This window comes from Manis pentadactyla, chromosome 8 (genome assembly GCF_030020395.1).
Source record: "Manis pentadactyla isolate mManPen7 chromosome 8, mManPen7.hap1, whole genome shotgun sequence".
NCBI lineage: Eukaryota > Metazoa > Chordata > Mammalia > Pholidota > Manidae > Manis > Manis pentadactyla.
This window is the reverse complement of record NC_080026.1, coordinates 108,549,737-108,567,006: the sequence shown is the minus strand read 5'-3', so window position 1 is coordinate 108,567,006 and position 17,270 is coordinate 108,549,737. Positions and strand designations below refer to the sequence as shown.

Genomic DNA, 17,270 nt, shown 5'->3' with positions numbered 1-17,270 from the left:
AAAAAGGCATCTGGAGATTTGAGGGTGGGGCGCCACCTGGTGGGCCCAAGGTTTCAGCCTCTGGAGCTAAATCTTGCTCCTTACAAGGAAGCCAAGGCAGTGGCTTTGGGGAGTTATTTTTAGCCTCTGGAATCCTGAAGACATTCCAAGGGGCGGTCGAGCAGACTTTCTGCAAAAGCAAAACCGTGCAGAAAGATCTTGAGTCCTACAACTCAACAAATATGGTATCAAATAAATATGCAAACAATCTGGGTGGGGAATTCAGGAATGAGGACCAACTCCTGCTCTGCCCTCGACCTGTTTGCACCCTTCTGGTAGGGAAGGGACAGTTGTGGACACAAAAGGTGAGAATTATAAGGAAAATACAAAGGGAAAGGAGAGAGTATGTGCGATGGGAAGACTGGGGCAAGCTTCAAGAAAGAGTTATTTGTGTCATTTGAGAATGGATATAATTTTGACAAGCAGAGATGGGGGATAGGACTTGGTGGGTGAAGCAGACCACCATGGGTCCTGAGCAGCTCTGAATGTTGCCATTGGATATGCTTAGAATGCAAGGCCATGATTGCCCTGAGTGGCAACACAGAGAGTTGTCCCAGTTTTACAGAGATAGTCAGCAGGTAGGGGCCAGGCAAAACCACAAAAGCAGGTGTGGTTGTTATACGCTTCAAGATCTGCTCTTAGGGAGCTTGTGTATGCTGTTCCCATTTCTCAGCCTATAGCAGGGAAATAGAGGAAGGCCCCAGGAAAGAGGGGTTTGTTCCCCCAACTCTCCACCCCATCCACAGTTGGAGCTTAGTGGAGCCCAAGGGTTGGGCTGGAGCCGAGTTCCCATCAGATGATGGCTCTGTGCTGAGTGCATTTCTTCTTAGCCCTTGTAGCAACCTTGAAAGATAGGTAATTCATTATCTCCACTTGACAGTTGAGGAGAATGAAATCCAGATTAAACTAGGAACTAAATTTAGATATCCAGACTCCTATAAACACTACAGCTGCCTTAGAGTTCCTGAATCTACTTTAACCATAAGCTTTTCCCTTAGGTCCAGTGTCACAAAAGACTCATTACAAGACATTACCCTCTCAAACCTCATCAAAAGACATTACAAAGCAAACATGGTGCCCCCTCCACTACCACTTGGGGCTTGAACCTTCTGTTATCACTGAGAACTCTTAAGGATGTGGTGAATCATGGAGATTTTCCCCAACAATGGTTTTTCTCTCTGCTGCTGAGAAATCCCCCCTTAACCCAATAGGGAAACACAGCAAAGAGATCAGAGGTCACAAAAGCCACTAGAGATCTAAGGGGACCTTGCCCTGACCCATCAGGAAGATGTCAGAATAGCCAAAAGCATGGCATTCAGGGGTCAAGAGAAGCAACAAGAATCTTCAGTGGAGTTGCAATGCTTTGGGAGGCTGCCTCCCTTGTGTAGCCTTCTCCCCTAATCCACAGCCTAGAGATATAGATGTTATATTTGTACTATAAGGCCTTGCCCCTGCCTCTCCTACTCTACCTCTGACCCAAGCTGGGCCTATCGGATTCCCTCTCCTGGAATTTGGCTGAATGGTCATTCCTGATTGGAGCCAGTTCTGGGTAATCAAAGCTAGTGTATGAAGCAAATTTGGGGGAAATAGAAAACTCATTTGGCAGAGGAAGCTGGTCTGCGGAAACAGAGAGAGGGCAGTGATTAGGGTTCTCCAGAGAAACAGAATAGATAGATAGGTAGGTAGATTTATTACAAGAAATCAGCTTACGCAATTATGGAGGCTGATAAATCCCAAGATCTGCAGTTGGCAAACAAGACCCAGGAGAGCTGATGGTGTAGTTTAGTCTGAAGGCTGCAGGGTCAAGACCTAAGAAGAGTCAGTGTTTCAGTTTGAGTCTAAAGACAGGAAAACAATCAATGTCTCAGCTCCAACAGTCAGGCAAGAGTTCCTCCTTACTTGTGGGAGGGTCAGCCTTTTTGTTCCAGCTCAGCTTCAACTAATTGAATGAGGCCCACCCACATTAGGGAGGGCAAGTCTACCAACTCAGATGTTAATCTCATCCAAAAACACTCTCACAGACACACCCAGAATGTTTCACCCAATATATGGGTACCCCATAGCCCAGGGAATCTGGCGCCTAAAATTTAGCATCATAGGCGGCTCTGCAGACACGAGAGATGAGAGAGAACAACTGCCTATAACTTGCTCCAGGTTGTTCAGCCGGACTTCGTCTGTGAACTCACTGTTGCTTTACAGTAACCTCCGTGCTACATCTGCACTTGAGCTAACTTAAACAGATTCCTGTTTCTTACAACAGCACTGTCATGAAGCAAGTAGGATTCAGAACCCTGCAGTTGGACTCTGAATCCTAGTTGCACTCTGCAGTGGTTAAAAAAAGGGCTGCTAGCATAAGAAAACAAATTCCACCATTTGCAACAACATGGATGGAGCTAGAGGGTATTATGCTCAGTGAAATAAGCCAGGCGGAGAAAGACAAGTATCAAATCATTTCACTCATATGTGGAGTATAAGAACAAAGAAAAACTGAAGGAACAAAACAGCAGCAGAATCACAGAACCCAAGAATGGACTAACAGTTACCAAAGGGAAAGGGACTGGGGAGGATGGGTGGGAAGGGTGGGATAAGGGCAGGGAAAAAGAAAGGAGGCCTTAAGATTAGCATGTATAATGTGTGGGGGGGCACGGGGAGGGCTGTGCAACACAGAGAAGACAAGTAGTGATTCTACAGAATCTTACTATGCTGATGGACAGTGACTGTAATAGGGTGTGGAGGGGGACTTGGTGAAGGGGTAGCCTAGTAAACATAATGTTCTTCATGTAATTGTAGATTAATGATTAAAAAATTTTTAATAATAAAAAAAAAATATATATATATATATATATTTTTTTTTTAATAGGGCTGCTAGTTCTTTGACTCCCCTTCCCATCAGGAGGTCGGGTCTACCTCCTCTTCCCTTGAATCTGGGCAGGCTTGTGATTCAGTTGTAACTAACAGGACGGCAGAAACAACACTTACTTATGACTTCTAAATCCTGTCACAAAGGGCAATGCCATTTCTGCCTTGTTTGGTAGAACTTGCACTTGTAGCCTTGAGCCACCATTGTAGCCCTGAGCCACCATGGAACAGCTGGCTACTCTGAGGTCACCTGCTTCAAGTCACACTGAAGCACTCCAGTCCACAGTTTAGTGTTCAAGGTTCCCCAACCCAGGCACCAGACATGTAAGACATGAGCTTTCAAATGATTCCAACCCCAACTGTCAAGTCAACCTCAGCATTCAAGACCTCCAGCTAAAGCACTGACACTGTGGAGCAGAGACAAGCCACTCCCACTGTGTGCTGCATGAGTCCATGTGTGTCATTCATGATCTTTACTTTCTGTGTTTTATGATGTTTTGACAGCCTGGGGCCTTGGATCCAGGGAGGGACTGCCCTCCCAGGGTTAGCTAATTCCTAGAGACAGCCAATAGCTTGCCTGCAGCATGCTTTTGACATGCAAACCAACCAACTCTGAGCCCAGACTCCAAAACACCTCCTCTATTTTGGCTCTTGCACTCCAGAAGGAAGTATTCCTCTGCTCTAATCATTTCAGGGTCAGTTATCAGACAAATAGAAACAGTCCCTATGCCCCCTGAGTCAACTGGAATTATTCAAACTAGCCAATTATAAACCTGCCTAGCCTGCTTACTTTGCCTCACCAATTCTTTCCCACAAAAACTACAATAAAAGTTTATGCCCACATTTTTCTCTTGCTCCTTCTGCCTCCTAATTGACCCTGATGGTTCCCCATGTGGCCCTGTGTGGCATGGCATGTCCCATCTTCTTGGAAACTGTGAGTAACAAATTATTTTTGCAATAGCAGTCATTTCCTGATTTATTGGCCTCACTATTCCTGAATAAAAGCAAAATCCCAAGTACATTTAAAAATATTCTGATGGTTGTTTTATGCCACTAAGTTTTGTGGTGGCTTGTTATGCAGCTATAGTAACTGGAACACAGATGACAGCCCACAAGTGTCTTAACCTCAGCTTCTTCATTGGTCTAATGATATTACAGCAATAGCACTATCTCAGAGGGCTGCTGCAGGGTTAAATAAGTGTAAAGTGCTTAGAGCTCAGTATGTGTTAGCTTTATATCAATATCATTGTCTAAAAGAGCTTTGATACATGGCTCGGTGGTTTTTCAATGTATCACTGGATTGCAAGACAAAAACTTGCTGCACTTGATGTTCTTCATCCTTCACCACACTGCCAGTCTGACCATTCTCTACTCTAGCAGCCAGAGTCCAATCAGGAGACAGCAACCACAGAATAATTTGAACAGAGAAACTTCAATGAAGGAATTATTTACTACAATGGGGGTTGCAATGCTGAGGGACTGGCGAACAAGAAGTTAAAGAGATGTCTAAAGAATACCAGAAAAGAAGATGCAAGGAGCAGACACTACTGCAGAACCCCCAAGCTGAGTTCTGTTCTCCTCCCTCCCACCAGAGCTGAGGTCCAGACCTCATTAGAGAGGTCATGGCTGTGGCTCAATGAATGGCAAAGAAGTCACTAAGGTGCTGCACTTGTAGAACTTGCTGGAAATCAACCATCTAGGATGCTGGGAAAAATCATTCACAGAAAGCTACGCATGCACCTCAAAGCTTATTGCAAAGCCACCCGAGGGAGTGCTAAGGGAAGCTGCTAACCTCTGCGTGTTGCTGGCTGCCATGTGCTATAAGACCCAGGCGCTGAAGAAGCTGCCCACATGGCAGGAGCCCCCACCACTGCAGGACCTGATGCCTGAGAAGCCCCACGTGCTGCAGCCATGAACCCTAGAGAAACCTCAAAAGCTGCAGGAGCCTGGTGAGAGGACACACCAGAACCAAGGAGAGAAACCTCTTCCTTCTGCAGTATCTTGCCAGCCCCCACTACTGACCAAGCCGAGCATTGTGTCAGCTGGAAGGAGAAATAGTTATGGGATTCTGCTCCATTATCACAGAGATAATTGGCACAGTCCACCACTTTGGAGACTCAGTTTCCATATTCAGCCTTCTGTATATGTGTAGACTTCCATACAACAATGAAACTACTCCACATTTTCACCTAGTGAGATACAGCTCTCTTTCTTACAAGTGAAAAGGTTATTACCATCTCTCCAAAATGAGGAGTACACAGTCCCAACAGTCTATATTAAATACTTCTCAGATTTTGTCATAGTCCCACAGAATATACTGTTACCTAAGGTCTAAACTGTAATATTAACTTCCAACAAATTACATACAAACTTACACATAAAATGAAAATGGAAGGAGAAAAATAAAATGGTTAGTATGCACAAAAATGCCATATATGCATAATAGAAAGTAAATATGCAAAACTACCACTGTCCTTGTTTTTATAATTGGCCACAAGGATGTTAAGTAGCCGTTGATGAATTTCTAATTGTGTCATTTCTTCTACATTTATTAGTTGGCATTCTACTATAAGGAAGGCTATTCTCCTCTTTATGTATTATTTGTTTATATTACTGTGGATTTATGTACTTTTACTCATTGGGTTATAATCTGTTACTATCATATTTTATTTTGATGATATGCATTTGCTAATCGGAGTCTTTATAAACTAATTTCTAGTTCTTTTGACTTCCCTATCATTTTTGAGTACTTCCTTATTTCCTGGCACAATATATTCTAGAATCATCTTGAACTTTCTCAACCCCAGTGGTCAAAGCAATCATTTCTCCAAGGAGCTGTGATTCCTTTTGTAGAGAATGGTACTGAGAAATCAAAATGTGGTTGCTAAATGTGTTTATCCCTATTGGAGTGTCTTTGCTTCTAGGTCCCCTCAGTAGATACAGCTGGGAAATGTGTTTGTGTGTATACATGAACACATACACATATAAACATATGCACACATTCATATCTACATTAATTTCTACATCTACTTATGTAAATATTTAAAAACATGAGTTCATACTTGCTGTGGACTCAATGGTTCCCCCCAAATTCACATGTTGAAGCTCTAACCTCCAATGTGACTGTATTTGGAGTTAGGAAGTAATTAAAGTTAAATGAGAGTGTGTAAGATGGGAGCCCTGATCTGGTAGGATTAGTGTCCTTACAAGAAGAGACACCAGAGAGCTAACTTTCTTTCTCCAGCATGTGAGGACACAGTGAACAGGTGGCCATCTGCAAGTCAGGAAGAGAGCTCTCACTAGAAACCTAATCAGTTGGCACCTTGATCATGGATTTCCAGCCTCCAGAACTGTGAGAAAATTCATTTCTCCTGTATAAACCACCCAATTTATGGTATTTTGTTATGGCAGTCCAAGCTGACCAATATATACTGACCTTTAATTCTAATAGACATGGTGTATTTTTCTATAATGTGACATTTGCCTGTAGGACTTTGCTATTTTGGGCCTATTGTAAGTTCAGAGAAGAGGGTTGTAGTAAGCTGTCTTATATAATGTCTAAAAGAAGGGTGCTTTTAAAAAAGTTTAGAATGATCAAGATAATTTATTAAGAAAAACAGAGTTGACTAAGAGTCACACTGATGATTTTCAGCTGAGTATGAAAGTTCTCTTTCCAGAACAGGACAGATACCAATAAGAAACCTAGGGGAACAAGTCTCATCACTACTGGGGGACCATTGTAACTGTCCAGCTATTTGAATTAACTCCTGCAGGATAGAAAAGGAAGAAGTCAAATGCTGGTTTAGCAACTGTAACAAGGTTCTATTAAGCACTGTGCCTACAACAGCTCGCTTCATCCTCAGAGCAGTGCTGAGAGGTAGGTATGATTATTTCCATTTTCTAGATGAGAAAATAGAGAAGCAGAGAAGTTAAGTCATTTGTCTAAGGTTGAACAGCTAGAACCTTTTTCCTAGACTCTACTCTGCTAAAAACTAGTACCTTACTGGAGTTCCTATTGGAGCCTGAGGCAAAAGGAAAAATGTGCACCCCTATATGCACTCACGAAATGGCCTTCCAAATCTTGAGTCAAATGGAAAAAGTGGATAAAAACCCTACAGTCAAAGAACATGACCATATACAAAGCCCTATGCTGCCCAATCTATTCACACTATTGTCAACCCTCATAAAGCCGAGACGCAATGGTGACCCACTTGGGAACTGTGACTGATTGGAAATGACTGTTCCTGTTACAAAATGACACAGGGTCATAAACAACAGCCTGTCTTTTAAATCTTGTTCACCATGGATGTTTCACATTAATTTTGATTTTTAGAACTATTACATTAAAATATTTACCTTAATTACTGAGTTTTTGGTGCCCCCTTAAGTATTACTCCTTACCTTGAGTATGCCTCATTTGCCTTCCCTTAATCTGATGCCTGGTAAAACCAAGCCTTGGTCTAAATTACACCAGGGCTCCATTCCCTAGAGTTGACCTTCTCTAAACAGGACCTTGAGGGGCATGGATCCCAGACACATTCTGTAGATCCCAGATTTCCCATTCCTGCATAGCCCACACAACTGCGGAAGTGACCTGCCTTCTCATTAGAAATACTGAATCATAAAGCTATAATAGAAGCGGTTCGATTGTGTGGTAGGCACGCGGTCACATGCCTGCAAAAATGTTTGGAGATACCACATATTCTCCACCCAGCCTTAGTCACATCTGACCCAGAAGCCACAAGTTCCCAATTCCTACAGTGGTATGTTCATCTGAGCTCATGGCATCAGATTTCCTAGGCTGTCCGCGCTCTGATATGCCAAGAGTTCAACCTTCCTACTGCTGAGAATGGGGTAAAGAGAGTCTGTGGTTCAGAAGCCCAGCTTCTGAAGGTTAAGGAGTCTCCTCCTTAGCCAAACTGCTGGCTGAAAGGCTTTGCACCAGTTATTGGAGATGAACACTGGTGATTTCTTTGTTCTTTTCGATATTTCTGCAAGACTTTAGGAAAAGCAAAGAGAAACCACTGTTAAAATGTTTTTAACTACAGCAAAGCACTTGCTGGTGTTTCTACGCAAGACAGAGGAACTGGAGACCAAGGGATGAGGAAGAACAGCTCCCAAACATCCCTTCCACCTTTAAAAAGGGATCCACAAATCCTGGTTCGCTAGCTCTTATACTTTCCCCTCAGAACTTACAGAAGAGAATCAAACTTAAATAACTACAAAGGTCAACTTTGAAGTGAAAAAGAAGTTTGGGGGACCTAGCTACTTATTCCCAGGCACCCTTCCTGACTACTTCTGAACCAGGGCACAAACAGCCCCTCATCTTCCAAGGAAGTTAACAGGCCATTTATCAAGTGCTTATTGGAACCCTGCATCCACCTCTCTCCAATCCACGTTTCAAGCTGCAGCCAAATGACCTTCTAAACCACAAACTTGTAATGAGAATGAAATGTGCTAATATTTGTAAAGTGCTGACTGGCATTACAGGCACAAAGTATGTGCTTTATTCCCCTCAGAAAAATCAAATGGAATCACTGCCTGCCTCCTCTTGACTTCTGTTTACCCGCCACTCTTCCCCTTGCTAGTCTTACTCCAGGCCTCTTCATCAACTTCTCCTTTATACCAGTTTAAATGTTATTTCCTCACCTTCTAGGACCTCCCGGAAGTGGTTTGGCTCCTCTATTTACCCTCTTAGTGCCAAATGTTTATCATAATTGTAATCACAATTGTAAGTTTTAAGCTTTTTATTATCTGTCTCCCCTACTAGGCTGTAAACTCCTCCAGGGCAAGCAAGGACTTACAGGTTGCTCCTACTTACTGCTAGTCAAGGAACTTGACAGGGTGGGTCCCTAATGGGTCACTCTCCTGAATGAATAAAACCTTTGAAAAACTCTCACTTAGACAACTAGCCCAAGGTTGCACAGCTGATCCGAGATTCGAACCCCCGACATTAAGGTCTGATCACCGCACCGCACCGACAGTCCCTTCCTCCCCTTCAAAGCTACAGCCAGAAGCCAAGTGGTCTAGGAGGTGAGTTTAAGGTGCTGCAGTTCTATTCGCAGAGGGCCACAAGCGGCAAGGAACTCGGCGCCGCGCGCACTTGGCTTCGGGCCCGGGAGAGGGGCACTCGTCACGTGTACCTTGCAGGGCCTGCGGCCGCCGCACCCACAAACAGGAATGCGGCCCCGCCCGGCTCCCACGCCAGCAAAGCCTCGCTCTCCCTGGGGACTGACGTCAATGAAAGAGGGGCCTCCGGGAGCTGCCGCGGGAGGGCGTAGGTGGGGGGGTGGAGCCCAGATGGGCACGCCCCTCGGCGCTGCTCCGCCGCTGATTGGGCCCGGGGAATCCTAGCCCTCGGGCTTCGGGGCGGGCGGAGCGGAGGGGCGGGGCCTACGCACGCCCCTCGCCCCTCTGCAGCCGCAGATTGGCCCACGGAGTCTCGGCGTTGGGTTTGGAAGACTTGCTCCGAGCTGACGCCCAGGCTCGGCGGGGGATTGGCTGCTCCAGGGCTGGGGAGTTCTTTCTCCGGGGAGCCGCGGCTGTGGCAGAGGTGGCTCTCCTCGCGCAGCCAGGTACGTAGGTCGGCAGTCCGGCTCGCGTTGCGGTGGGAGCAGGCGGGCGGGCCATCAGTACCAGCGTGCCGCTGGGACCCGAACCCCCAGATCCACTGAGGGCTTGTCGTAGTACGAAGCGGTCACATCTGAGCTCCGGGAGCCGACCTGTGCTGGTATGTCGCCGTGTGACCTCTACCAGGATCCCCCGCCCAAGCTGTCCTGTGTGTGAAGGCCGCCCGGTCTTTGTGAACACCGACGCGGCAAGAAGCCCAAAGCTGCGCCCGCCTTTCGTTGGGGTGGGCGTATCTTAGCTTGCCCCATCCGGATTTGAGGTCTGCCGGCGCTGCCCTTTAGCGTGGTGAGTAACCGCTCTAAGTCCGCGGGGTCGTGGAGTGCGGAGGGCACAGAGATTAGTTTGGAAGACCTGACTTTTGATCCCTGCGCCTTCCAAAACCCGCAGAAGCAAGATAACTGACTCCAGGAGGTTTCAGAGCCTCCTGGGTCCGTCCTTCCCCTGAAGACCTCGTCAGCCATCTGGCAGGAACAAAACAGTGGTTGAGAGCGTGGGCACTGAGGTCAGACTACCTGGGTTCATATGCCAGCCTTGTCACCTACCACCTGTGTGACTTCAGGCAGGTTACTTACTTAACATTTCTGAGCCCGCTTTCTCATGTGTAAGATGGTGTAACTACAGTGCCTCCTCCTAGGGTGTTGGGGGGATTAGAGATTGCCCGTCTCAAAGTGCTGTTCTGCACTTGACAAGAGCAAGCTGCCTCAGTGGCAGCAGCTATGCTTTAAAAGTCCATGGATGAATCCATCTCCCTTTACCCTCTTCTCCCAAGAGTGAAGATCCCTTTTGAGGGAGTTCCATGACAGTGGTGAAGATGAAAATGACAATGATTCTATAGTCCCTGGTGGTTAGATAGTCTTTCCCTTAACATCATTCATTCATGATGAAATGTACTGGGATGCGTGCTTTTATCTCCCTTGACCCCTTAAGGGTTATTTATTCTCACAATTTTGATGATAAGCAAACTGAGGTAGGGAAAAACTGAGGCTTGCCAAGGTCACCCAGTTGTCTGTTCTTGAACTCTTGAAGAGTTATTCCTAGACCTAGTAGGAGTTTATTTCCAGGTCATATCTGAGATTTGGAGGCCAACGTATGTCCACTTCTTTAAGGCACACCTGGCTGAGAGTAGGCTCTGCCAGGTGGGAGGCCCACATTGGACTGGGCCTCTCACTTGAGGAGTCACAGATTTTGGCTGCTGTCCAGTCATAGGCCTGTGCAAGGAAGCAGGCCAGGGTCACAGTTGTTGATTTGGGCCTTGGGCCAGAGCCTCCAATTCATTTTCTAAGATGCCCTTAGTCTCTGACTGCAGATTACTATTATCTCCATGATTATCTGAAGGAGGTGAGCTGAGTGTGGAACCAGTTGCCCCCAGCTCACACTGTATTCCGCCTCTCGTGGTTACTTGCGCCTTTCTGAAACCATGGTGAGAATAGCTGTCTAAACTGAGCTTCACCTATTACAAAGAATGCTAAATTGTGCACCATATTTATATACTGAGAATTCACTGTGCGATGAGTCATGTTTTAAATACTTTGTTAGAGCTCTACAGTTCATTTATTGCCTGTTTTAAAAGAAGTTGAACTCTGTCATTCTCAACATGTGATGTTTACTTTGGGGGGATTCATTTTAAAGCTAGTTTGTATCAAACTGAAATATTTTGCAGTAGTCCTTACTCATTTGCTCACAGACCCACACTTATTTTCTTTTTATGTCAACTCTGAAATGAAAGATCCATCTGTAATCTTTTAATAGTCCCATGGTTTCATTTTCCAATTTTAGAATCATTGTTCAGATATACACCAACTTACCCAGGAAATTCATGGGGAAAGTAACACATGGAATGAGACAGGAAGAGCCTCTCCTGATGATAAAAGTGTCCTGATTCAGTTTTCCCAAAGTTTACATCTAATCCTACATGAAAGCCACTGATTCTTGTTCCCAGCCTCTCTCTGCAGTCTGAATCCCAGAGTGGGAGGCATAGCCAAGAGTGAGGGGCCTCAAAATCTGGAGGTACCAAGGGTCCCCCCACTGAAATTCATGGAGGGTGTGGTTGAAGCTGGAGCCTCAGACTCTTCCAGATGGTTTCTCCTGGTGCATTTGGAACTAAATCAGCATTTGGAAGCTAAAGGCTGGAGGCAGGGGCTTGCAGGGCCCTGCAACCCTGGCAGAAGAGGCTGGGGCTAGCTAGGAAATCAGGCCCGGGGCTATTTCCTCCCTGAGGCAGCTGCTACTACTTGATCCCTTTGCCCTTCTCTCTGAAGGGTGGGTGAGATTGCCTGAGTCTGAAAGAAGGGACAGAACCCCTTTTCCCACCACCCAGACCAGCCTAGGAGGGTGCACCTGGCGTGGCCATAGCCAGCCTAGGTCACTAGAGTACTTTAGAGCGGTGAGCCGTCTGTCTTCTACCAGACCTTCACCCACAGCTCACAGCAGCAAAACAGCATCTGGCCTCCTGGGAAGACTGAAGAGGGCAGAAAGGAGAGCTACTGGTTGGGGAGTTTCCTGGCTCCTAATTAGCTAGACCTGTCCACACATGTTCCTAGGCGCTGGCAGACAAGCAAACTCTTCTCTGCTTTCGTACAGGCCTCACCACATCATGGAATCACTGACTCACAACACTGGCACACACCCTCAAAGACCATAGCATCAACCTGTTCATCTTACAGATGTGAGAGGGAAACAAGAGGCCCACAGAGGCCCTATGAAGTGCCTAAGGCCTCTCAGCGAGAGTGGCAGAACTAGGACCGGAACCCAGTCCTCTGACCCACTAGCCAGCGCTCTGTGAACAGGGCTGGGTTGCAGTTCCAGATTTCTTTTGTGGAAGCTGGGGCTCTTCCTCTTCAGAGTGCCAAGGCTTCCAGGCTGGGGCAGCCTGTCACCTAGTAAACAGCCCTGACGCTGGTGACAAGATTAAAATAAATTCTATAACCTCTGCTCACGTATGGAGTATTCATTGTTCTTCTCTTTCTACTGTCCAGTTCCCCTTTGTGAATTAGGTAAGGATAGTGAGACACTTCTTGCAGAAATGGGAAGAAATGTGCTTTGAGTGGCTTACTGTGAAGGCAGGTCAGTGGTTTTAAAGCACAGGCTGTGGTCATCTGGATTCTGGCCTTGGCTTGTTTATATCTGTATCTCAGCTTCCATTTGCTCCTCTCTGAATGGGGATGAGATTAAACAGTGTCTGATTCTTACAATTGTTTTTGAGGATGAAATGATATACATATTGCCCAGTACTGAATAAATGTCCCAGAGTTAGCTTTTACTTCTCTTTATCAGCCTGAAAGTGTTACTTGGTAACTGTTTTCTGGTCACAGTGTATTTATATCATCCAGCTTTGGGGAGGGTTAATTACCACATACACTAGGTTTTGACTGGATTCTCCTAACACTGTCTAAGGAGAGGCAGATGTTAAGATTTCCTGCTTCCAGATAAAAAGCAAAATGTTTATGCAGTTAATTTATCTGTCTTCTGAGTTTTTAGTTATTAAATCTTTTGAAAAGAGTCGGTTGTTTTAAAGGAAGTATTTAACAAGGAAGTATTTAAACAAGGCCCAGAACTTGGGGCCGGGTGAGTGTGGAAATTGCTGGAATAAGGAGCATGGCTATTGAGTGAGGTAGGAAAGGCCAGGGCATGGGAGGGACAGATACATTTAAGGAGTCTGATGGCTCCAGCTCTCAAGAGAACAGAAGGCAGGTCAGAGTAACTGCTCTAAGTGGGCTGAGGAGAGGTACTGCTTTTATTTATATGGTTCTGTTTGCATTTTTTATAATAAGAATAAATAAAGAATAAATAAAAAATTCATATCCTAACTTTATTGTCCCCCTTTTTAAACTGGCTGACAGGTATCTCCGTTTCTAGCTGTGGAATGAGTTCTGACCTTGCCGCCAGTCCTTCCCTGGTTGGCTGCAGCCCTGAGGGGTGCAGGGAGCACAGGCAGGCCCTCAGCTGGCTCAGGCCAGACTGCATAGAGGAAAAGGTGGGCCTACATCACACCCCTGAGCCAAGTACCAAAAGAGGGGCGTTTGATTTAGCTTTTTGGGTTCCTGATACCACACCAGACTCATTTAATCCTTAACAACAGTCCTGAGAAGTGGTTATTAGCTCCATTTTACAGGTAAGCAAACAGGCTCAGGCAGGTTGAATAATTTGCCTAAGGTCACAGCTAGGAAGGCAGCAGTGCTGGGAATCAAACCCAGTTCTGTGTAATGCCAAAGTCCTTGGTCGTCTTTGTCTCGTCTGCTTTCCAATCCCATAGCCTTTTCAGGTTGTACTGAAGACAAGGAAAAGATGGGTGAGTCTCTTATGCCCTAATTATTCCAAGTGAACTATTTAGAATTGAGAGAGATAATTTAAATTTTCTGAATGGGGGGGAACACTGATAGGAGCGTAACTCTTCCACACTTCCTTATGGATTTCAGCCTCTGCCCATGATAGTGCCCTAATCCTGTAGCTTCTGCTGCCTCTTTCTCTGTGCTCCTTTGGATTGTAGTTAGATCTGAAATGTCTATTTCATACTGCGTTCATCCCCAGGTCTTCAAAGTAGAAGGGATGACTCCTATCAGTTTTATAGATGGAAAAGGAGGATAGAATATCAAGCATTGTTAATGCTTTGTATCTTTACTCAGTCCTCACAGCAGCTCAATGAAGTAGGTATTAGTATAGCTGGTAAGTCTACACAGGAAGCAGCTGAGGCATGGAGATCACCCAGCCAATAAGTGGTGGAGGCTAGAAGTAGGATTCCAACTTGGGTAGTCCAACTCCACAACCCCTCGTACTTCTCTGCTACATAGCTTGGACCTTAGCATAGAGACATCTGGATTTTGCTTCTCAGTTTCCTCCTCTATGAAATGAGAAAGAGCAAAGTACCTACCTCTTGTTGTTGGGCTCACATCTCGGCTGCTGCTGACATCATCATTAGGATCCAGGTGTTCTGGGGTCTGCATGGACTTCGGAGCCAGACAGACCTAGGTTCTACTTCTGGCTCTGCACTTAACATAGGACTTTGTGACTACAGGAAAGTAATTTCAACTCTCTGCATTGTGCTTATTCATCTATAAAGTGGGGATAAACAGTTCTTAACCTTACAGGCTGCTGGGGCTCTTTAGTGAGATAATACATGTGTCAGAAACATAAGCACTTTATAATAAAGTTTGGCTATCATTATTTCACCAAGGTGCCCTGGGAAATTAAGAGTGATTTTAAGTTAAGACTTACTCCACTCTGGCTTTTGAAGAATGGGAACAGCAGAAGCCTTTGCACTGGTCAGGACCCCCATGTTTGGGAAGGGTCTGATGAGCTGATTGTCTCTTCATTCTCTCACTCCTCAGAGCACCCAGGATGGGCACCCCAGCCTCTGTGGTGAGCGAGCCGTCCCCCTGGCAGGCCCCAGCTGAAGCCCGGAGCCGCAAGCAGGCCTTAGCCAACATCTTCCAGGACGCTGAGCTACTGCAGATCCAGGGCCTGTTTCAGCACAGTGGGGACCAGATGGCTGAGGAACGGGCACAGATCATCTGGGAGTGTGCAGGGGACCACCGTGTGGCAGAGGCCTTAAGGAGGCTGCGTAGGAAGAGGCCTCCACGGCAGAAACCCCTGGGCCACTCACTACACCACTGCAGCCGCCGCAGGTGGGTCCCTGAGGACAGAAGGGAAGCGCTAATGACACCCATTCTACTATTTCCTGGCTGTGTGACCTGGAGCTACTGACTTGGCCTCCTTGTAAAGTACCTACCATTGGGGTTGTAGGGTCTACACAGTGCCTACCATGTGGTTGGCACTTAAGAGATTGTTGTACTACTGGAGTCATAAACGATCCTGAGAACTCCCAGGGGAAGGGATGCCTGGGTCCTAGCAGTGCCACCTCATTCTCACCTTCCCACTTCTTTCCCACCTCCAGGTGGGAGGGACTGTTGTTTGAGAGGCGGGGGGAAATTGTTTTACCAGTTGTAAAACAGGTTAACATTCAAAAGTAAGCCTGGTTAAAATCTTGGCTATGGGGTTACAGAGAATATAGCATAGGGAAGTTCTACATGGGTATCAAATGTTCAAAAACTGTTGAGAAACTAAACTTTCCCTGGTCATCCACCTCCTAGCTTAGTTCACTGACAGGCCAGGACAGCAAGCCCCAGGAGAGCAAGCAGAACCACACGGCTAAACCAACTGCTACAAGTTACACCCTGGGCTTCACTCCTCTAGCTGCTGTCTCTGGGGCCCACAATCAGAATTAGACTTGAACAGGCCTTCCGAGGTCATCAGATCTGGAGGTAGCAAATCACTTTATTTTTTTATTGCTCATATTAACGCCAACTGATTAGTAATCCCTACTTAAAAGACCTTGCTAAGGACACTTGGTTCCTCTAGTCTCGTGTCCTGACTGATTAATGGTGTCTGCCGCTGAGTACAGGATGAGGGTGCTGAACAACTGATGAGTGTCACACACACTGATCTAGTTCAGTTCTCATTAGAGAAATCTGTAAGCTTTGCCTAGTCATGTAGCTCTCAGGAGGGTTCCTGGTCTCATTTTGCCCCAAAGTTGTTTTAAAAGTTCACCATGACCGAAATCTCTTTAGTCCCCATTCTGTCCTCTCTTTTGATGTTGGCCTATCACACATTTGTTCCCTGCAGAATCCACGAGCACTGCTCTCCACTGGCTGACCCACAGAGCATTGTCACAGAGACGGCTTCCAGGGATCAGTATCTGAACTCTAGGAGGACAAGTGCCAGGATCCGCCGGAACTGGAGAAAGCCAGGTCCTACAAGTTATCTGCATCAAATCAGACACTGATCCAAGGAAAGGGCTGGGAACAGCAGTATCTTACCCAGGAATCATAAGGACTTTTGCCAAAGGGCTGAGGGAAGTGAAGCGGGCAGAGAGCCTTGAGGCAGGCAGCCCCATCTGGGTAAATTAAAGACCGCTGCCACGGGCCTACTCCTTTGAGAACAGGACTGGAGGTGTCCACTGCGTGCTGTTATGTGGGACCCATTCCTCACCACACTGAGGAGAAACAGTGACCATTTCTGCCTCAGCCCTTCCCCATCTAACACTAAACCTGGGCTGCATGATATTCCCCAAGTGATGGGCACTCAGACAGAGCATCTGACCACTCCTGCAACTAACCCTCCTGCTACTACTGTGACCTGTGGTCGAGCAGTGTGTCCCACACCCCTGTCAGGCCAGCACAAGCAGCCTGTGGTTTGAGTGGCAAAATAAAAATATTTGCCTCAGTAACTGTATGAGTCTGTCACAGAAGGGGAGGCTCTTGAAATGGATATCCTGGAGCCAGGGAGTGAGGGGCTGGGCTTATTGCAGGGAAGGGGGCTCTCAGGAAAGAGAAAATAGGGCTGGCCTTCTCTGCTTTCTCACCATCCCCCTCCCCAGCCCCTGCGCTGAAGTTTCCTCTTCCAGAGGCTGTCAGACTGGGAGATGGAAGCATCTCTGCAGGCAGTCCTGATCCACAGCAGAAGGGAGGGGGCTTCCGGCCCCTGGCCAGCTCTAGAAGGAAAGCTATTTATGGTCAGCCCGGCATAGTGGTTGGTGAGCCTGCAGTCAAGTGGTGGGTGCCAGCTCCTCAAATGGCTCCTTTCTCCCCATGGGCCAACCATCCCAAGGTGGATCAACAGATAGCTCAATCATTCTGGAGCCCCCTGCATTATCTGGGCTTTCTTAAAAACTTGTGAGACTTTTTTACTTCTATTTTGGCTTTGCCTCATAAGAAGCATACTATGTGGTCATTAGCATTTGGCTCCTC

General features: G+C 46.4%; 1 protein-coding gene across 3 annotated transcripts; it reads left to right on the top strand.

Annotated features, from left to right (window-relative positions):
- Nucleotides 1-9,316: 9,316 nt before the first annotated feature.
- On the top strand, nt 9,317-16,750 carry AVPI1 (arginine vasopressin induced 1). 3 transcript variants are annotated; one of them, XM_036886333.2, is made up of 4 exons: nt 9,333-9,473; nt 9,564-9,813; nt 14,853-15,149; nt 16,147-16,750. In XM_036886333.2, the coding sequence occupies exons 3-4, from the start codon at nt 14,863-14,865 to the stop codon at nt 16,304-16,306; spliced, it is 447 nt and encodes a 148-aa protein (XP_036742228.2). In that variant the 5' UTR covers nt 9,333-9,473; nt 9,564-9,813; nt 14,853-14,862; the 3' UTR covers nt 16,307-16,750. The 3 variants fall into 3 exon arrangements, with proteins under 3 accessions (XP_036742229.2, XP_036742228.2, XP_057362180.1); XM_036886334.2 differs by lacking the exon at nt 9,564-9,813 and having other exon boundaries at nt 9,317-9,473; XM_057506197.1 differs by having other exon boundaries at nt 9,361-9,813.
- Nucleotides 16,751-17,270: the final 520 nt, after the last annotated feature.